We start from the raw sequence: 18,307 nt of genomic DNA on the forward strand, positions 1-18,307 counted from the left end.
TCTTTCTGAAGACAGTCAGTATGTTAGAGGAAAAATATTGCGAGCCAGCTGCTGGAGCCTTCTCCTAGAAGATTTCTTTTCTATTGACTCTATGTCTACCTGGTGGGGACTTATTTATTTAGATGTTCTCTGTCCAGTATGAACTGGAAGCTTCTTGAGGGCAGAGATGGTTTGTGCCTTTCTTTGTAAACCAATACTTAGCACAAGTCTCTGGCACACTGTAAAGGCAAAATGAATGCTTTGCTGACTGATGTTTTTGGAAACATTATTTCTTTAATTTGTGTGCATGTGCTTTGCATTTTTCATATTTTCTGGACTGACTAGATTACACATTAGACTGTGACCTCCAAGAGGGCAAAAGACTTTTCTTTCAGAGACTTTGTCTATCTTCATATCCAGCAGTCAGCACAGTGTCTGACATATAGTAGGCTTTTATTGACTGACTGATTATATTCCTGTATATATTGCAATAAAATGCAAAGTAAAACCCCAGTTCATTGCTATGGCAAGAAATCCCAAATGATAGTCAGTACAAAGAAAAGTTTAAAAGAGCAATTAAAGAGACACAAAATCTTAGGGAAAGGTTGAGAACTGACAGCAGTGCTATTTCAGAAATCTGAAAAGCAGGGAGCAAATAAGAATCCACATTTTGAGGGGAATGTTGAAAGTATGGAAGAATTGGGTGGTTAAATAAGTTTCCTAACAAAGCTAAGGATCCAAAGAGAAATAGTGATGAGTAATGACAACCAAATGGAGCAATTTGAAAAGTAGATAACACTTTTTTTAACACGGTTTTAATACTATGTATATAAATGTCTATTTAAAAAATAAAATTTTTAAAGTTTTATTTATTTATTTTTGAATTTTACAATTTTCCCCTAATCTTGCTTCCCATTGTTTCCATGCTATACATGTATGTGTTGAGAGAGGATTCATATCCTTAGGGGAAAAAAATATAAGGGATAGCAAAATTACAGAATAAGATAACATTTAAAAAAATAAACAGCTTAAAATACATTGTCAAACTTTTATTTCTTAGATTTCATGAGTATACAAGCTCCATGCCAACCTGGTTAGTTCAGTTTCTTTTTTTTTCATCCTTATATATAGGTAGCCTTTTATAAATGTGAAATAAGATCAAAATATTTTCCTAGAAACTAAGATTTAAGAACCAGTTGCATGATATTTTATATTGATCAATGATCTATAACCAGAAAGGATCTTAATCTAATGTAAACCCTCATGCTACATAAGGGATAATCGAGGCTCAGAGATTAAGTGACTTTTCCAAAGTCACACAGGTACCAATCAACATAGCTTGCATTCTAACCATGATTTCTACAATGTTTGACTTTGAAAATATTTCCTTGGGTCTTACTTTTCTCATTTGTGAAATAATTGGACTCTTACAGTTCTTCCCTAAACTTTGATCATCTATGATTCTCTTGTAAAAATTAATGACCTGAAAGTAACATTTTGACAATAATGTAAACATTTTAAAGTTACTTATTTTCTGTCCAATATCAGTAATGTAAAATGGTATCCCCAAAACAGTAATTATCTGCTTCCTTTCCCTCAGATTTTGTTACAATTCAAGTATTGATTCAGAAAAGAAAATGTCCTATTTCATAGACCTTTTGGTAGAAAACATCGCTGGTCTTGTTCAATACAGTAGAGAGAGACCTTTGAATAAGGTAAGCAAGAAGACAATACAATAGATACCAAGTCAGTAAATAACTTTAATATTACAAATAAAAAAGGGAAAACAGTTATCAAACTTGAGCAAAAACATAGTACATGAGGTGTTTCAAACTAATAAATTTGTTTCCACTCCTGGAAACCACTATTACAATGGAATGGGTTCAGATTCAGAGACAAGGGCATGTCTTCTAAAAAAAAATTACCTTCTACATCCAACAATCAAATCCTATCTTTTTCTTACCATCTTTTACAGAGACAGAAAAAATATTGCCAAATATGGCACAGACAATCTATCAAAGTATAATTTATTTCCATGGAGTCTGTGTCTTTAGAAGCTCCCAACAATGGTTTTGAATGCTTTAGAATCAAATGCTTTAGAATCAAATTTGTCCTGAATTTAAATATATTCTAGTCCTTTGCCCCTCACTAAAAAATTCTCTACCAGTGATTTATTTTCCCTATATTTATTTCCTATATGTATTTTCACACACACACACACACACACACACACACACACACACACACACACATATATATAATGGAAAAAAATTTAATTTTAGTCTTCTGTGGGCTAATTATAATTGAAATGAACTTTAAAAATCTTTTGAACTATTTCTGGGATTTAAGCACTTTTCTGAATTAAAAGGAGTCTAAGTGCCATTTTGATTAGATTTCCTAGATGCCATGCAAATTAAACCTTACCAGCCTTAGTTGTCAACCTTCTATTTTTAACCACTGTCTAGATTTTCAAATCACCTTCTCAGACACCATTTTCTCAGCCTACTGATCATTCACTAAATTCATTGTTATCTTCTTTCCCTTTCCTGCAATGAGCAAGAACAGTGAGCAAAATACAAATTGTGCTCCTATAGAATTCATTTTCTTGTTAAAGATTTCATAATCTTTCATTTTTTTTCCCTTCTTGGGCTTTTTTGTCAAATCCTTCTAGTTTCTCTTTTATCCTTGTGGAAACAGCTCCTCCTATAACCTTCAATTATCTCTCACAAAAGCTTTGATAAAAAAATATCTGGAGAATATTCTTAAATATTCTCAATTGTTTCCAAATTTCTTCTTTTCAAATTCAAATCTCAGTCTTTTTTCACAAGTCTAAACCTCTCTAAATCAGCTACAAATTTTCCTTCTCCTTGACTAACCCAAGTCCTTCCTTCTTCCAATATTTGCCTCACAATATTCTATAGAAGTTGAAAGTTTAATCCTGAAGAAATAGCCTGTAATGTTTAATTGACTAGTGATTTTTCTCTAAAAATCAAGCACCTAATTCAGTACTAAAATGACAAGAAAATTCCACTCTATTGATGAACCTGATGGACTTTTCTTACCTCAGATCAACACAGCATCTCGGTATCATATATAAACATATATATAAATATAGATATAAATATAGACAGATAGATATATGTATAGATATATATAAAGTCCTTATAAGTGTTGAAAGAGGTGAATTGATATGATTTTAGATTTTCACAGATAAAAAACAGAACCAAACATTGACTTCAAGACCAAGTGACAAGAATTTGAGAGCTGACTCCATTTCTTCATTAAACTGACTTCATATATGGACTTCTCATAGGTTTCATTTGTTGCTCTTCTGCTTTCACCTTTGCCTTGGTAGAACCTCTGGCCTCCTTTAAGATGCAGATTAATAATAAATTTATAATTTCAAAATGTGATGGACATGAAAAAAAGTTTTAAAAAGATTTTCTATTTATTTAGCCTTTGGTTAAGGACCTTAAGATATTTTACAAATATGATTTGGTAGCAAATAGTAATATTGTTATTTACAGTGATAAAGTTAAAAAAAATTGTTAGAAATAGAACCTTCCCTATTCATTTTGGGTCTAACAAATTTTTGACTATTATAAAAGGCACACAGAAAAATCTGCTAGCAAAAATTAGATTACCTGTTAACTTCAACTACATTTTTTGCTTAGTAAACCATTGAATATGTGAATGAGACAATGCAAACAATCACTATAATCAACTCATATTTAACTCCTATAGTGCTTTTCTTTATAAGGATATCTTCTATGTATTTTTTATGTACAGATTTATACACATACATGGTACATACATATACATATAAACTCTTGAAGATCAGGAACTGTTTTTATATTTTCTTTTGATGACTAGAGCTTGGGAGAGTGCCTGAAAATAATAACTACTTTTTTTTTCCTATTTTTTGTTTTGGGTGGCAAGGTAATGGGGTTAAATGACTTTGTCCAAGGTCACATAGATAGTTAGTTATTAGGCTGAGTCCTGATTTGAGCTCAGGTTCTCCTGACTCCAGGGCCAGCGCTCTATCTACTGCATCACTTAGTTTCACCAATAATAACTACTTAGTAAATGCTTGTTAGTTGATTGATTGATTTGAAAAATGGGTGGTAATTCAGGTAATAGAAGTAATATGCAAATGTGCTATTTATAGAACAGTTTTGACACTCCTTTTCTGTTTTGCTTTGCTTTTTTTTTTAGGACCAAACGAATTACACGTTTGACCAAAAGCTGACAACATCCGATCTCACTCTTAATTATTTCTGTGGAGTAATGACTGCTGAGTCACTTGGGACACCATATGAGAGATATGCATATTTTGCTAATAAGTATCTTGAAGCTGACAACAAACCCTGCCAAGATGCAAATTATGATAAGTACATCGCGATGATGAGGAAAGTTGATTGGGATGGAGAAGCTGCAATAGGAAGTAAGGCATGCTCTAATATTTTCTTATACTATTCAGAAGGATCTAGAGTTATCATTTCATTGGATTATAAGATCATAGACTTAGAGTTGGAAATGAACCTTAAATGTCATCAATCCCACCTCTCCCCTTATTTACTGATGAAGGAAATGAGAAACAGAGAAATTAGCTGACTTGTCCAGAGTCTGAAGTGGCATTTCATCCTGATTCCAAGTCCAACAGTCTTTTTTTCATCCTGCTAAAACATGCTAGAATATCATTTCCACTCTTTTGTTATTGCTATTTTGTTTTTGCTTCCTTTAACATCCTGAACCTATCGGCCTCCATTGGTAGAAAAGCACTCTACTTGACTTTAACTATAGTTATCAGGATTTGGAAGATCCCCACCGCTTCTTTTTTTTATTTTTCTTTTCTCTTTTATTTATATTTATTTTTTGTTTGAAGTTATTTTCTTTTTTAAATATTTATTCTCATTTTGTGCAAATAATTTTTTATACACTAATAAAATATTCTTGTTTAAGAGTAAACAAAATACCCCCTCCCCCAAAAAAAATATAGACTCGCTTGAGCGATAAAGTAAACTTCTGTTCTGTTGTACTGACTTTTGACCTCCTAGCAACCCTGGGACTACGATTTCCTCTCTCTCTAGAACTCTTGGGGAGATACCACACTAAACCTCCATCAGTTGGTTAGTTGATCAGTCCTTGTTTTTTATTCTCGAATATGACATCAATTTGTTGGGGTTAAGATTCAGTGTGTTCAGGGGCTGCTAGGTGGCACAGTGGATAAAGCACCGGCCCTGGAGTCAGGAATACCTGGGTTCAAATCAGGTCTCAGACACTTAATAATTACCTAGCTGTGTGGCCTTGGGCAAGCCACTTAACCCCATTTGCCTGGCAAAAAAAAAAAAAACCCAAAATGAAGATACATGAAGTTTCAATAGAAATGGCTTTTGTGAAGCCATTGGAGGGACACTGAAGTGGAAAATTGGGAAGAGGAATGGAAAGAATAACCATCTTCAGTGGATCAGATAGAATCATGGAATTTTTTTTAGTTTAGTTTTTTTTTTTTTTTTGCCAGGCAATGGGGTTAAGTGCTTGCCCAAGGCCACACAGCTAGGTAATTATTAAGTGTCTGAAGCTGGATTTGGACCGAAGTCCTCCTGACTTCAAGGCCAGTGCTCTATCCAAGAATCATGGAATTTTAAAAAAATATATTTAATCAGTATTTTACTTTTCCCCAATTACTGTAAAAACTATTTTAACATTCATTTTTAAAGTTTTTGAATTCCAAATTTTTCCCCCTCCTCCTTCCTCATTGAGAGGGCAATTTTATATAGGTGTAGTCATGCAAAATGAAGTTCCATATTGGTCATGTTATTAAAAAAGACCAAAAAACTAAAAAAAATGAAGGTTTTTTTAAAAAACATGTTTTGATCCATATTCAGACTCCACCAATTCTTTGTCTGTGTTTGGATAGCATTTTACTTCATACATTTTTTCAGAATTGTCTTGGAATGTTTTCCTAGCTCTATTCATTTCACTATGCATCAAATCCAAGTTTCTCTGAGAGCATTCTACTCATTTCCTATAGCACAATAGTATTTTTTCACAATCATATATCATACCTTGTTCAGTCATACTCCATTTAATGAGCATCCCCTCAATTTCCAATTCCTTGTCACCAGAAAAAAAGGCTGCAACTAGATATTTTTGTATATACAGATCCTTTCTCTTTTTGCTTTTTTATCTCTTAGGATATAGACTTAGCAGTGGTATTACTAGTCAAAGTATGAATGGTTTTATAGCTTAGGTAGTATGGTTCCACATTGCTCTAGGAATGTTTGAATCAATTCACAACCCCACTGACATTGCATTAATATTTCAATTTTCTCATATTCCTCCCATCATTTGTCAATTTTTCTGTCATAGTAGCCAATAACATAGATATGAGGAGATACCTGAGAATTGTTTTAATTTGCATTTCTCCAATCAATAAAAACATAGAGAATTATATAGATAATCTTGATTACTTCACCTAAATACTGACTGTTCATATCTTTTGATCATTTATTAATTGAGAATGGCTCCAATTTTAATAAATTTGACTTAGTTCTCTTATGTATTTGAGAAATGAGGTCTGCATCAGAGAAACTTCCTTCAAAATTTTTTCACTGTTGATTATTAATTGCATTTCTCTCCATCCTATTTTCCCCTAGTAAATTCTATTTTCTCCTTTTATCTTGTTCCTCCTCAAAAGTGTTTTGCTTCTGACTACTGCCTCCCTAATTTATCCTCCCTTCTCTCACCCACGTTCTTGTATTTCCCTTCCCCTCCTACTTTCCTGTAGAGTAAGATAGATTTCTATATCAAACTGAGTATTTCCTCTTTGAGTCAATTCCAATGAGTAAGGTTCAAGTGTTCTCTGCCATCTCCCACAATTTCTCTACCACTGTAAAAGCTTTTTCTTGCCTCTTTTTCACCATTTGATGATCTACATCTACTGAGCAGATCTGCATCTCTCCATGTGGAGAGTTTCTTCCACTATTGAAATCATACTTCTGGACAAAACAAGCAAAGAAAACCACATATTTGGAATTTGGTGAAGGCTTCTTTGACTTGATAAAATAACCCTTGAAGAAGCTGATTCTTGTCACTGGGGATCAGCAAGATTAGAAAAAAGAAGAGATCTGAAGCAGAGAAACAAGAAAACTCAGGTGATCCAGCTATTACTGATCAAAGTCTAGATGAATGAAAGCTACAGATGGTGGAATAGAGATAGTGGGACTTCAACACTATAAGCTTGTATTAATAAGACCACAATTTTATCAACAGTGACCAAAAAGCTATAAGAAATATTTTCCACAAATAGCAGGAAGCAAACAGCTGTGAATAGGAGTAGTTTTAAATGGTGAACATTCAAATGAAAATGCCCTTCAGATGACTGAAAACACTGAGCTATAGAGGAGATGAGAGGGAATCAAAGAACAAAGCTAAGATTTCTAACTCCTAAGAATCATTCATTGGAGCACAGATCAACTTCCTGTGAAAGAGGAAGAACAGCAAAGCATCAAGGACTGAGTCTTGGGGAAGAACCATGACAAGTTAATGGTGAGAAAGAAGAGGAACAGACAGGAGTGAAGAAAGCGTAGTATTTAGGGAAAAAAATTGCTGTAAATTTTATCAAATTTAAATTTCTTAGTTAAAATTGTCCTTAATCATATACATTTTTATTTGTACTTTATTGAAATTTTCATAACAGTTGATTTAGAACATGAGATCTCAGAAGCAATCTAGGTCAACCTCTTCTTTGATGATTATCTCACTTAAAGGGCTTTCATGAGTAGCAAATGAGATAACATGAGTCAGTTAACCCTGGTTAACTGATTTGCTTAAGGATCAAAAACAGATAGTCATAAGAAAGAATAAGAGGTGGAATTCCAACCTAGGAACTTTTATTCCACAGGGAAAAAAACAGTATTTTTTTTCTTTTTTGCAAGACAATGGGGTTAAGTGACTTGCCCAAGGTCACACAGCTAGGTAATTATTAAGTGTCTGAGAAGGAATTTAAAGTCAGGTCCTCCCCACTCCAGGGCCAGTGCTCTGACCACTGCATGGCTGCCCCCAAAAGCATGGAATTTTTAAGGAGACAGTAGGTGATTCATGGTATTAAAAACAACACATCAGGAGTGGCTAGGTGGCGCAGTGGATAAAGCACCGGCCCTGGAGTCAGGAGTACCTGGGTTCAAATCCAGTCTCAGACACTTAATAATTACCTAGCTGTGTAGCCTTGGGCAAGCCACTTAACCCCATTTGCCTTGCAAAAAACCTAAAAAAACCCCCACATCAATCAAAAAGAATAAATAAGGAACATAGATTTTTGTTTAATAAAGATCATTGACCTGAGTAGAATAGTTTCATTGATGTAGATACAAATATGAAACTGCATATTTTTTTTATTTGGTCAGTTATAAATAGTGCAAATTTCTAGCAGTGTAAGAATTCCTTTAGCAATTTTAAATACCAATAGTTCCTTGTTTATAAAACTCACAATTAGGGGCAGCTAGGTGGTGCAGTGGATAGAGCACCGGCCCTGGAGTCAGGAGGACCTGATTTCAAATCCAGGCTCAGACACTTAATAATTGCCTAGCTGTGTGATTTTGGGTAAGTCACTTAACCCCATTGCCTTCAATAAATAAAATAAAAAAAAAACTTCACAATTACCCAAGCTCAAATATGCTAAGGATCAATCCATGATTCCCTTACCAAACTGACTGTACAGTGCAAACTTGTCTGAACATGGTAGCTTGTAATAGTCTGACTACATGTCTTAAAAGAAGTCCAATGCCCTAATCACATATAAGAAAATCAGAGGATCATCATGTTGAGATAAAAGGAACAAAAATTGGACATGGCATCTGAACCAGGTCCTCCAGCAATCAAGTTACCCTTTTTTCCACAATACCAGATATTTCAGAAGAAGGCAGTTGATGGGAAAGGTTGACAACTTGAGGGAACTTAATGAGCTTGCCTTATATCAAAAACTACTTTTTTAGTCCTAGTTAAGAAACTGATCCTGTCTTCAGATTTATTCCTCTGACATAGGGAGAAAGTAAATATGAACATGTCACTAAAAAATATGAATATGTCAGATGACATATTATTTAAATCCCCTTTCTTAATCAAGGAAATCAGTTTCTAAAACAAATACTGATGAAAGCAATACAATCTTCTCTCATTCCTCTGTCTCAGTTCTTTTCTTCTGATCCCAGTGATGTCAGTTATATTACTATCCCTTAGACAAGTCATTGATCTTGCTGTTTCATTCTTTCATCTCTCTGAAGTGGAACTAATATTTTGCCTTGTATTCCACTAAGATGACAGATTTTAGGTTATTTGAGATGTCTAGAGTGCTGTCAATGAAATTTAGTAAAAACTTGATGACCAACAACCCAATCCCTAATCTGCATTATTCAGTAATTATCTCCTAGATGTGTTTGAAAAAATTGCTCACTGATAGATGGAGCTAATGACATAGCCCTTTACTACTGGATGGGATGTTAGGAGTCAGCCCCTTCATTTTGAAGATGAGGAAACAGACCAAGAGGTTAAGTGACTACCTCAAAGTCAGAAAGGTAGAAGGTAGAAGGGCTAAGGTTGAAATCAGGTCTCCTGCATTGAAATTTATATATGAAAAAATTGAAAAGACAGAAAAATATCATCCTTAGTAATGCAATATTTGAGCTTACAGAATATTTTAAGCATATTTATCCCAAAACACTCTAAACTATCTTTATTAGCAAATAAGATGATGCCTTAACTAAATTAATAATTTATTTTTCAGTGAGGCAATGGCTTTATCAGACTTGCACAGAATTTGGATTCTTCCAGACCACTGATTCAAAACATCAGCCTTTTTTAGGAAAACCTCTGAGGTAAATATGCCACTTAAAATATTTCAGTTCTGTCCAGAATTACCACGACTTACTATTGCTGAATATTTTGAATTTAAAGGTAGGATTCTATCTCATAGACTAATTTCTATAGGTTGATGCCATTTAAATAGGAGAATGAAGGTCAAATATTTTCAGATGGAGGCTTTGCAAATCAAAGCCATGATATGAGATAGGATATGAGAAAGGTAGAGTTGTCTGAAAAAAAGTTACCTTCATTTCAAAGAGCAGTTACAATTCAAAAGATTAAGTAAGAGCAGGTACTTTGCCATCTCTGCCCCAATACTAGGAGAATAAGTAATTATTCTGTTACCTTCTGGACAAATAACTGAAATTTTATGTAATTCTTGATTGCTTCCAGAAAATTTTTAGATATATTATCTCATTTGCTACTCACACAAGCCCTTTAAGTGAGATAATCATAGCACTTTTTTATAATTACACACATACACAGGAATACACATAAAACAAATATGCCATAAAAATACATACATACACACACACACACACACACATATACTATATGAACATTTTTTTTAGCAAGGCAATTGTGGGATGTAAGTGACTTGCACAAAGTCACACAACTAAGTAATTATTAAGTGTCTGAGGTTGAATTTGAACTCAGGTCCTCCTGACTCCAGGGACATTGCTCTATCCACTGCACCACCTATCTGCCCTATGTTTAAACATTTTTGAGAGCAGGAAGAGCTACACAAAAATTTCTATGTAGTAAGATGAATGTACCAAAAAACAGAGATTAACAGCATTTTTACAGCAGAAGAAACCTCAGAAATCATCTGAAACAATCCATTATATTAGCTAAGGTAATAAATATCTAGAGAAAGTGATCATCTTGTCCTAGCTGCTCAAAGATGATGAGTGTTGGGGCAGCTAGGTGGTGCAGTGGATAGAGTACTGGCCCTGGAGTCAGGAGTACCTGGGTCAAATCCAACCTCAGACACTTAATAATTACCTAGTTGTATGGCCTTGGGCAAGCCACTTAACCCCATTGCCTTGCAAAAACTAAAAACAACAACAAAAAAAGATGATGAGTGTTACCAGCTTTAACTAGGGCCCAAGGGGATTTAAAGCAATAATAGAATTTGATAGTGCAACATAAATGTGATAAATTTGTGCTAATCAAACTAGAAGATATATATAAACATATCTAAAATTTAATTACATAAAATATGATTAAATATTGAAAATCAGTGCATTCATTCATAATTTTCCCAGTCATTTGAATGTTAACTCAATTGTTATAAACCATAAATTTCCTTGACAGCACTCTAGACATCTCAAATAACCTAAAATCTGTCATCTTAGTGAAGTACAAGGCAAAATGTTAGTTCCACTTCAGATAGATGAAAGAATGAAACAGCAAGATCAATGACTTGTCTAAGGGAATAGTCATATAACTGACATCACTGGGATCAGAAGAAAAGAACTGAGACAGGGGAATGAAAGAAGACTGTCCTGCTTTCATCAGTATTTGTTTTAGAAACATTTCCTTGATTAAGAAAAATCTTTTAATTCTATCTTATATTTTTGGTGATGATTATATTTCATCTAAGAGTCATGGAAGGCATAGGAGAAGCATTTCTAGAAGAATGAAAGAGTATACTTTATCAAAGAGAAGAATATTCAATATAGCAACCAAATGAGAGGCTGATCCAATTGTCAAAGTAAACTTCAGTCTGTTAAAAAAAAAAAGGCAAAAACTTCAGTTTTTTGATTTTTTGGATCAAAGTTAATTTCATGAAAACAGCATGCAGAAAAAAAGAATTGAAGTTACTATTCTTAGATAGCCCGAATTCATCTGGCCCTTTTAAGTAAGCTTGAATTCAGGCCAGGGGAAAATAATTGAAATAATAATTGAAATAATTCACTTTGCATGTCCCTTTCTCCTATCCCTGCCCTTCTCTCTTTGCAGCTATTTTATTGATCAATGTCAAGAAGTATTTGACTCCCGATTTGACCTTGATTCACTCCTTAAATCAATTAAGAAAACCAACAAACACTACTATATGCCCTTGATCAGAACTGGTAGAAGAATCCTGTTCCCCAATGGAGATCTGGATCCTTGGCATGCACTAAGCATCAACTCCAGAAGGAAAAGAAACTTAGTAGGGATATCCATTAAAAGTAAGTACTGTTTAATTCTGTTTAGAGGTTGCAAGATCATAATGAAAAGCATGAACAGTGTGGTGTCTCGGAGCAGGAGTTCTCAAAATCCTGGGCCGTCTAGTGAAGCCTATTGATTCCTCCAAATAATATTTTTAAATTCATAAAATGGAATTCATAGTATTGCAAAGAAAACCAATTAGATCAAAATATACACAGATGTATATGCATAATATATATACACATATATTTAGGAGCACTGAGGTCAGAACTTGGAAGTCAGAAAGATCTGATACCTGCTCTTTACAGAACATATATTTGAACAAATAATATTGATTTAACAGGGTCTATCCTGTTCAGAAAATAATCGTCAGATTTGCATCTAAAACAGATGAAAAATGATAGGCAGGATATTAAAATGGAAAAATGATTCAAAATCAACCTTTTGACTGACTGTTATGCTCAGTAGCTTTTCTTTAATCATTTGACATGGCTCCCAGTAATCAAATGAGAGGAGGCACATTGATTTGGTTATGAATCCTGGTATTCATTAAAACTAAAAGTGGTTATTTTCTTCTAGGCAGGTTTGAATGGTGTACAATTTATGCCCGGTACCCTTTCAATTCTTAGAGTGGTGAATTTGCATGGGAACCTATGATCTTTCTTTAGGATCTATTATCCCTAAATTACCTTTTCTAGGTTGTGACATAATAAAGTGAGTTTTAAGATGGATAAGTAATTTTTTTCATACTTGTTCAAATTTTTCTGTGTTTTCCTTGCAAAAATAAAAAATCTGTTGCTTATTATGTTAATGTGATACTTTTCAGAACCATCACCAGGTTTGTGAGTGCACTGAGTTCTCGTGACTTGGTCAATGAAAAGACTCTTAGCCATGCAATTCTGACAATTTTTTCTGATTTCTTAAATAATAGAAAAAAGTTTCAAGGAGAAAATTTTAAAAGTGTCATTGAAAATATCACCTGTTAAATATGGAGAGATGCAAATGTTAGCTACTGTTGATTCCTCAAAGGCATAAAAATCTAATCTGTAACAAATCATAGGGCTGTTTCAGAAGCTTACATGAGAAGGCTTGTTCTTTTATTTATATATTCTGGTATATTGGGTTGTTTCTTTATAGACAGTGGACCATTTGTTTACAGAGCATTAGATATTATGGAGTTAGAGATCAATAGTTCATATACTCAAGGATCTTAACAATCTTTCTGGAGGAGGCCATAGTTTATATTTTTTTTCTGTTTATGTTTCTAAACTATATGGCTGTGGGTGAAGCAGGCCCACTTTCCATGAGATAATCCGAATGTAGGTATTTATTGTTAGCCCATCAAAAGTTAGAAGAATAATTCATGTATTCTGTAAACTATTAAAGTAAATACAAATAGTTTCTCAAGTTTAATGTTAGATGTCTATCATGTTTCTATATTGGCCATAAATTCAGATTACTTGTGGTATATCAAGGGCAAATTTAAAGCCCAACTTTTGGAAAGATTTTCATTTAGTTATAGAATACCCCAAACTTTTCAAATTCAGTGTTCTGATATGAATTCTCTTCTATTATTGTTATGAAAAAAAATTACAATAATTGTCTTTCAGGTTGCAAGAACAGGAAAATATCTGCATTTGTAAGTTTCTTTACTAGGTATTACCTTTGCCAATAAAAACACAGAACCTGATAAAACTAAAATACAAAGTACTCTCCTGGGGTGGGGATGAAAGTCAGTTGGTGATAAAGACTAGATTACAGGGGGCAGCTAGGTGGCACAGTGGATACAGCACCAGCCCTGGAGTCAAGAGGACCTGAGTTCAAATATGACCTCAGACACATAATAATTACCTATCTGTGTGACCTTGGGCAAGTCACTTAACCCCACTGCCTTGTAACCCCCCCCCCCAAAAATACTAGATTACAGTTTTAGACTTCAAACAGTGAAGGGTTAGTTGTCTTTCTTGACTCTGAGGCATGCTCTCCTATCCACTACAGCATGCTGTCTCTCAGTTTCAATACTAGCTTTATAACTGATAGTGAAGAGAGTGAAAATAAAGGAGATAAAAATCCTTTTTTCCCTAGCTGAGTTTTGTTCATTCTTCCTTCACCCTGCTTTGGAGCCAAGTTTGTGGTGGTGTTGTTCAATCATCTGAGCTGTGTCTGATTCTTCATGATCCTCTTTGGAATTTTCTTGGCAAAGATAATGGAATCGTTTGCCATTTCCTTCCCCAGATTATTTTAAAAATACGGAAACTAAGGCAAAAGGGATTAAGAGATTTTCCTGGGGTTATAGAGCTAGTGAATGTCTGGGGCCAGACTGGAAGTCAGGGACATGAGTCTAGTTGCCATTTCCATAAGAACTTGCTTCCAGTTAATCCTTAGACAATAAATTCTTATGATGATGGAGGCTGACAAAGTCTAATTCGTTATCCTTTCAAGGGTATTGACACATGAAAAACTTAAAGACCTAAATCATCAGCATCTTAGTAGAAGTTTGTCTGGTGCCCTTGAGTCACTTCAGTGAACCACCACTCACTCTTGAAGCATCTACTGGCTGCTGGCCATCCTCAGGTCAAGTGCTGGAACAAGGAGCGTCGTGTTTATAATGTGTTTGTTTCCAACTCCCCCTTCTCCAGAACATACAAGTTTTTTTAGTTGATTTTTTGAAGCTGGTCAGGTCGCTCCTTCCTCTAAAATATATCCCCAGTCACTGAGTGTGAGCTAGGCCCTATGCTGAACACTCTATAAATATGATCTTGCATAATCCCCCTTACAAACAACCCTAGGAGATAGGTATTATTATCCTGATTCCATAATTGAGGAAAATACGTAGAGTGACTTGACCAGGATCAAACAGGCAATGTGTCTGGAGCAGGATTTGAACTCAGTTCTTCCTGATTCCAAGCCCACCACTCTGCTATGATGCTACCTAGTCAAGAAGGTTAAAATCATATTCATTAAAGCTATGGGAGTTAAGAATCCCCCTTCCCCAGTTTTCATTGGTTTGAATAATTGGCTAGCACTTTAGCTGAAGCAGTAATTAATAGTCATACTGATACTTGTAATATTTTCATCTTTCAGATAGTTCCCACTGTGAAGCAATGTCAGAAAATGATAAAGATGATCCTCAGAATCTTGAAAATGCACGACATTTTATCTTCAGAACCTTGTTCAGATGGCTGAAGTGGAAGAACTGAAGTGGCAGATGGACTGATGGAATCCAAAGACTTGCCTCTGATTTCATTGCTGAATAGGTGGAGTTGAAGGGCAAACACAGAATTTTAGCCAAGAGAATCTGATTCCTACGTGAGATTTTAAAAGAACAAAATTATTTGTTGAAATGAGATTTCCCCAATTCCTTCTCTTCCACATCTCCTAAGGATATTATTCTAATTTGCTCCAATTTAACTGCACTGAAGGATGTGGTGGTTTTCAAAGCTTCAGGTGCCACATGCTTATGTTGTAAGGTCCTTACTCCCTGCCCCTACCCTTGAACCTTGGTCTGGCTCCAACAACCTTTGGAGCCACATAAATTCCAGACTTCTCATCTCCCATCCTCCACATACACTCCCTTTTTCTTATGTCTTTGGAGCTCAAAGAATGAACAACCCTAGGTCTAGATCTAGAGTAGCCCTGGGTCCTATGTTAACCAAAGTCTAGGAGCTGTTTTGACACCACAAAATGTTGCTACAAGTTCAAATGCAGCATTTAGATTCAAATCTTAGTGCAACCTCAAAATGACAGCCTGGTTCTAAAGCCATGTTTCTTAGCAGAACCTGAAGACTATAAGAAGCAGTAGCTTTTGGAATCTCAGTGGCTTGCCCAATGTCACACAGCTAGGTAATTATCAGATCAAGTAGAAAATACTAAAGATCAGTATCAGCTCCTTGGAGCTTTCATTTTGCAATTTCTTTTAAGTGGCTTGCCCAATTATTAAGTGTCTGAGGCCGGATTTGAACTCAGGTCCTCCTGACTCCAGGGCTGGTGCTCTATTCACTGTGCTACCTAGCTGCCCTGGAACCTCAGTTTTTGCAGATATCCTATACTTCTTTTTGTTTAAGTTCTATTGTTCTAATCATATTCATTTGACTTGCAGGATTGGAAGACAGTCATTTAATATGAGTAATAAAATACAAGGTCCAATCAGTCAATCTACCTATAATCAATCATTTATTAATCTGTTTTATATCAGACATTGTACTATGCACTGGGGATATAACAAAATGAAACAATCCCTACTCGCTGTGAACTTTTGAACTACTTTTAGAGCATTCTAATTAAGGATATGAATTTTATACAAGTATATTTTTTATATTTTTATATATTTTTATTTTTGATAACTACTCAGAGATTTTCAAATTATCAGCTGAACCTATAATAGTACTGTAACCTTACTAATGTCCTGAAGGCAAGGATGATCGGCCCTTAGAGGCTGTAAGCATTAGTTGCCGTCATGTCTGAATTTGGATCATTGCAGTGGAAGACTGGTAACTCAAGTCCCCAGTAAGTAGCAGAGAGATTGAGCTTGGTGGTGCCTTCTTTGCATTTCCTTCTGATACTGCACTTTTGGAGAATATAACCTACAAATATCCATTTCTGCATCTCAAGTAAAACATTTAAATGTGGACACTAGTTGCCTCAGAAGTTCTATGCTCTTTGTTTTTAATTTAGAGCATTTCCTATTCCAAAATGTCTCAGTGCAAATAGAAGCAGAGGGTTCAAGAGGCAGCCTTCACATCTGCTGGAGGGAGTAGTTTGCTGCAGATTGAACCCAGTTTGCTCTTCTTTGTGGAAACTCTTTTCAATTTTTCCTTTGATTATTTTTCATTACCAAATTGTATTTAAATACTTGTCTGTGACTAGGGTTTAGAATTTTTAAGTTCCTACCTTCTAAATTATAAAATTAATTTTCTAAATGCCATGTCTATGGTTGGTTTTTCTACATGAACATGCTATTTTTTCTCATACTTGTATGGACTACATTTGAAAATAAATTTAAAAATCATTAAATGTTGCTTTATTTAATACTTGATTTCCTTTTCATGGTGACAGAGCCCTGAAGCATTTCCTCTGAGATTCCACTTCATGCCACTTAATAAGATGTCCTCTGATATAGGTTGGCTCAATACAGGATTTTGCAAACTAGGGAACACAACTGGCATATGTAATCTTACAATTTTGTTTACATGACTTGTCAGCCTCTCCCTGGTTCTCTTCCATCTTGGCCCGAGGATTGGCCTTGGCTTCTAGCCCAGTAGAACTAGGTCAGTGTTAAAAAACCAAAGTGGCAGAAAGAAGATGTGTGACTTAATCTGCCTTGTGAAAAGCAGAAGGGAAGTCCTGGCATCAGCACTTCTGGGTTACCCTGTGGGGCTTTTAAATTTTTTTTAAAATTTATTTCTTTAACATTTTATTTTTCTCCATTACATGTAAAAACAATTTTTAACATTTATTTTTAAAACTTTAGAGTTCCAAATTCTCTCCCCTCCTTCCACTGAGAAAGCAAGCGATTTTATGTGTTATAAATGTGTAACCATATAAAACATTTCCATAATAGTTATGTTGAGAAAGAAAATATAGACCCCCCTCCTCCTCCCAAGTAAAGAAGGTTCAAGAAAAATAAGGAAAGTAAAAAAAAAGTATGCTTCAATCTGTATTCTGAAAATCATCAGCTCTTTCTCTTGGAATGGATAGCATTCTTCATCACAAGTCCTTCAGATTGTCTTGGATCACCTTTGTCTTTTGTCCTTTGTCTTGGATCACCACATTGATGAGAAAAGCCATCATTCACAACTTGTCATCCTACAATATTGTTGTTATTTTATACACAGTACATTGCATTTTGCATCAGCTCATGTGCCTCTCCAGATTTTTATCAACCTGCTAAACATTTCTTATAGAAGAATGACATTCCATCATAACCACAAACAATTTGTTCAGTAAGACTCAGTTCTAGTTCCTCCCATCAGTTTTCAAATGGCATGAAATTAGTACTTTTAACCATCCTGCCTGCCTTCATAAATATTACCTCAATGTCCTTAAAATATGAAATGTCAAACTGTACACAATTCTCCATAATGATTTATAGTGAGAGCACAGAATACAGATCACACTATCATCTTTTCCTGGGAAGTTACTATTCTTTTCTTAATGCAACCCAAGATTATATTGGCTTTTTTCTTTGGCTATATTTGCATGCTGTTGATTCAATGGATTTTAATCTACTAATACCATCCCATTCCACTCACTCCAGGTCCTTTAATGGAGAGGCTACTAATTCCTGTGTCATCCTGATTGTGGCTCCTTA

The 18,307-nt window shown here is 34.7% G+C and overlaps 1 protein-coding gene across 2 annotated transcripts in view; it reads left to right on the top strand.

Moving 5' to 3' along the window:
• The window catches only part of LOC141491659 (putative serine protease K12H4.7), a 30,680-nt gene extending 13,802 nt beyond the window's left edge, over window positions 1–16,878 (top strand). For both annotated transcript variants that reach the window (XM_074192542.1, XM_074192543.1), the window contains exons 5-9: window positions 1,580–1,694; window positions 4,195–4,423; window positions 9,764–9,854; window positions 11,806–12,017; window positions 15,082–16,878. In XM_074192542.1, coding sequence (XP_074048643.1) covers window positions 1,580–1,694; window positions 4,195–4,423; window positions 9,764–9,854; window positions 11,806–12,017; window positions 15,082–15,197 — 763 coding nt within the window. In that variant the 3' untranslated portion in view covers window positions 15,198–16,878. The remainder of the gene's footprint in view (window positions 1–1,579; window positions 1,695–4,194; window positions 4,424–9,763; window positions 9,855–11,805; window positions 12,018–15,081) is intronic.
• The last annotated feature ends 1,429 nt before the right edge of the window (window positions 16,879–18,307 follow it).

This window comes from Macrotis lagotis, chromosome 6, assembly GCF_037893015.1.
Source record: "Macrotis lagotis isolate mMagLag1 chromosome 6, bilby.v1.9.chrom.fasta, whole genome shotgun sequence".
In the NCBI taxonomy this organism is placed as follows: Eukaryota; Metazoa; Chordata; class Mammalia; order Peramelemorphia; family Peramelidae; genus Macrotis; species Macrotis lagotis.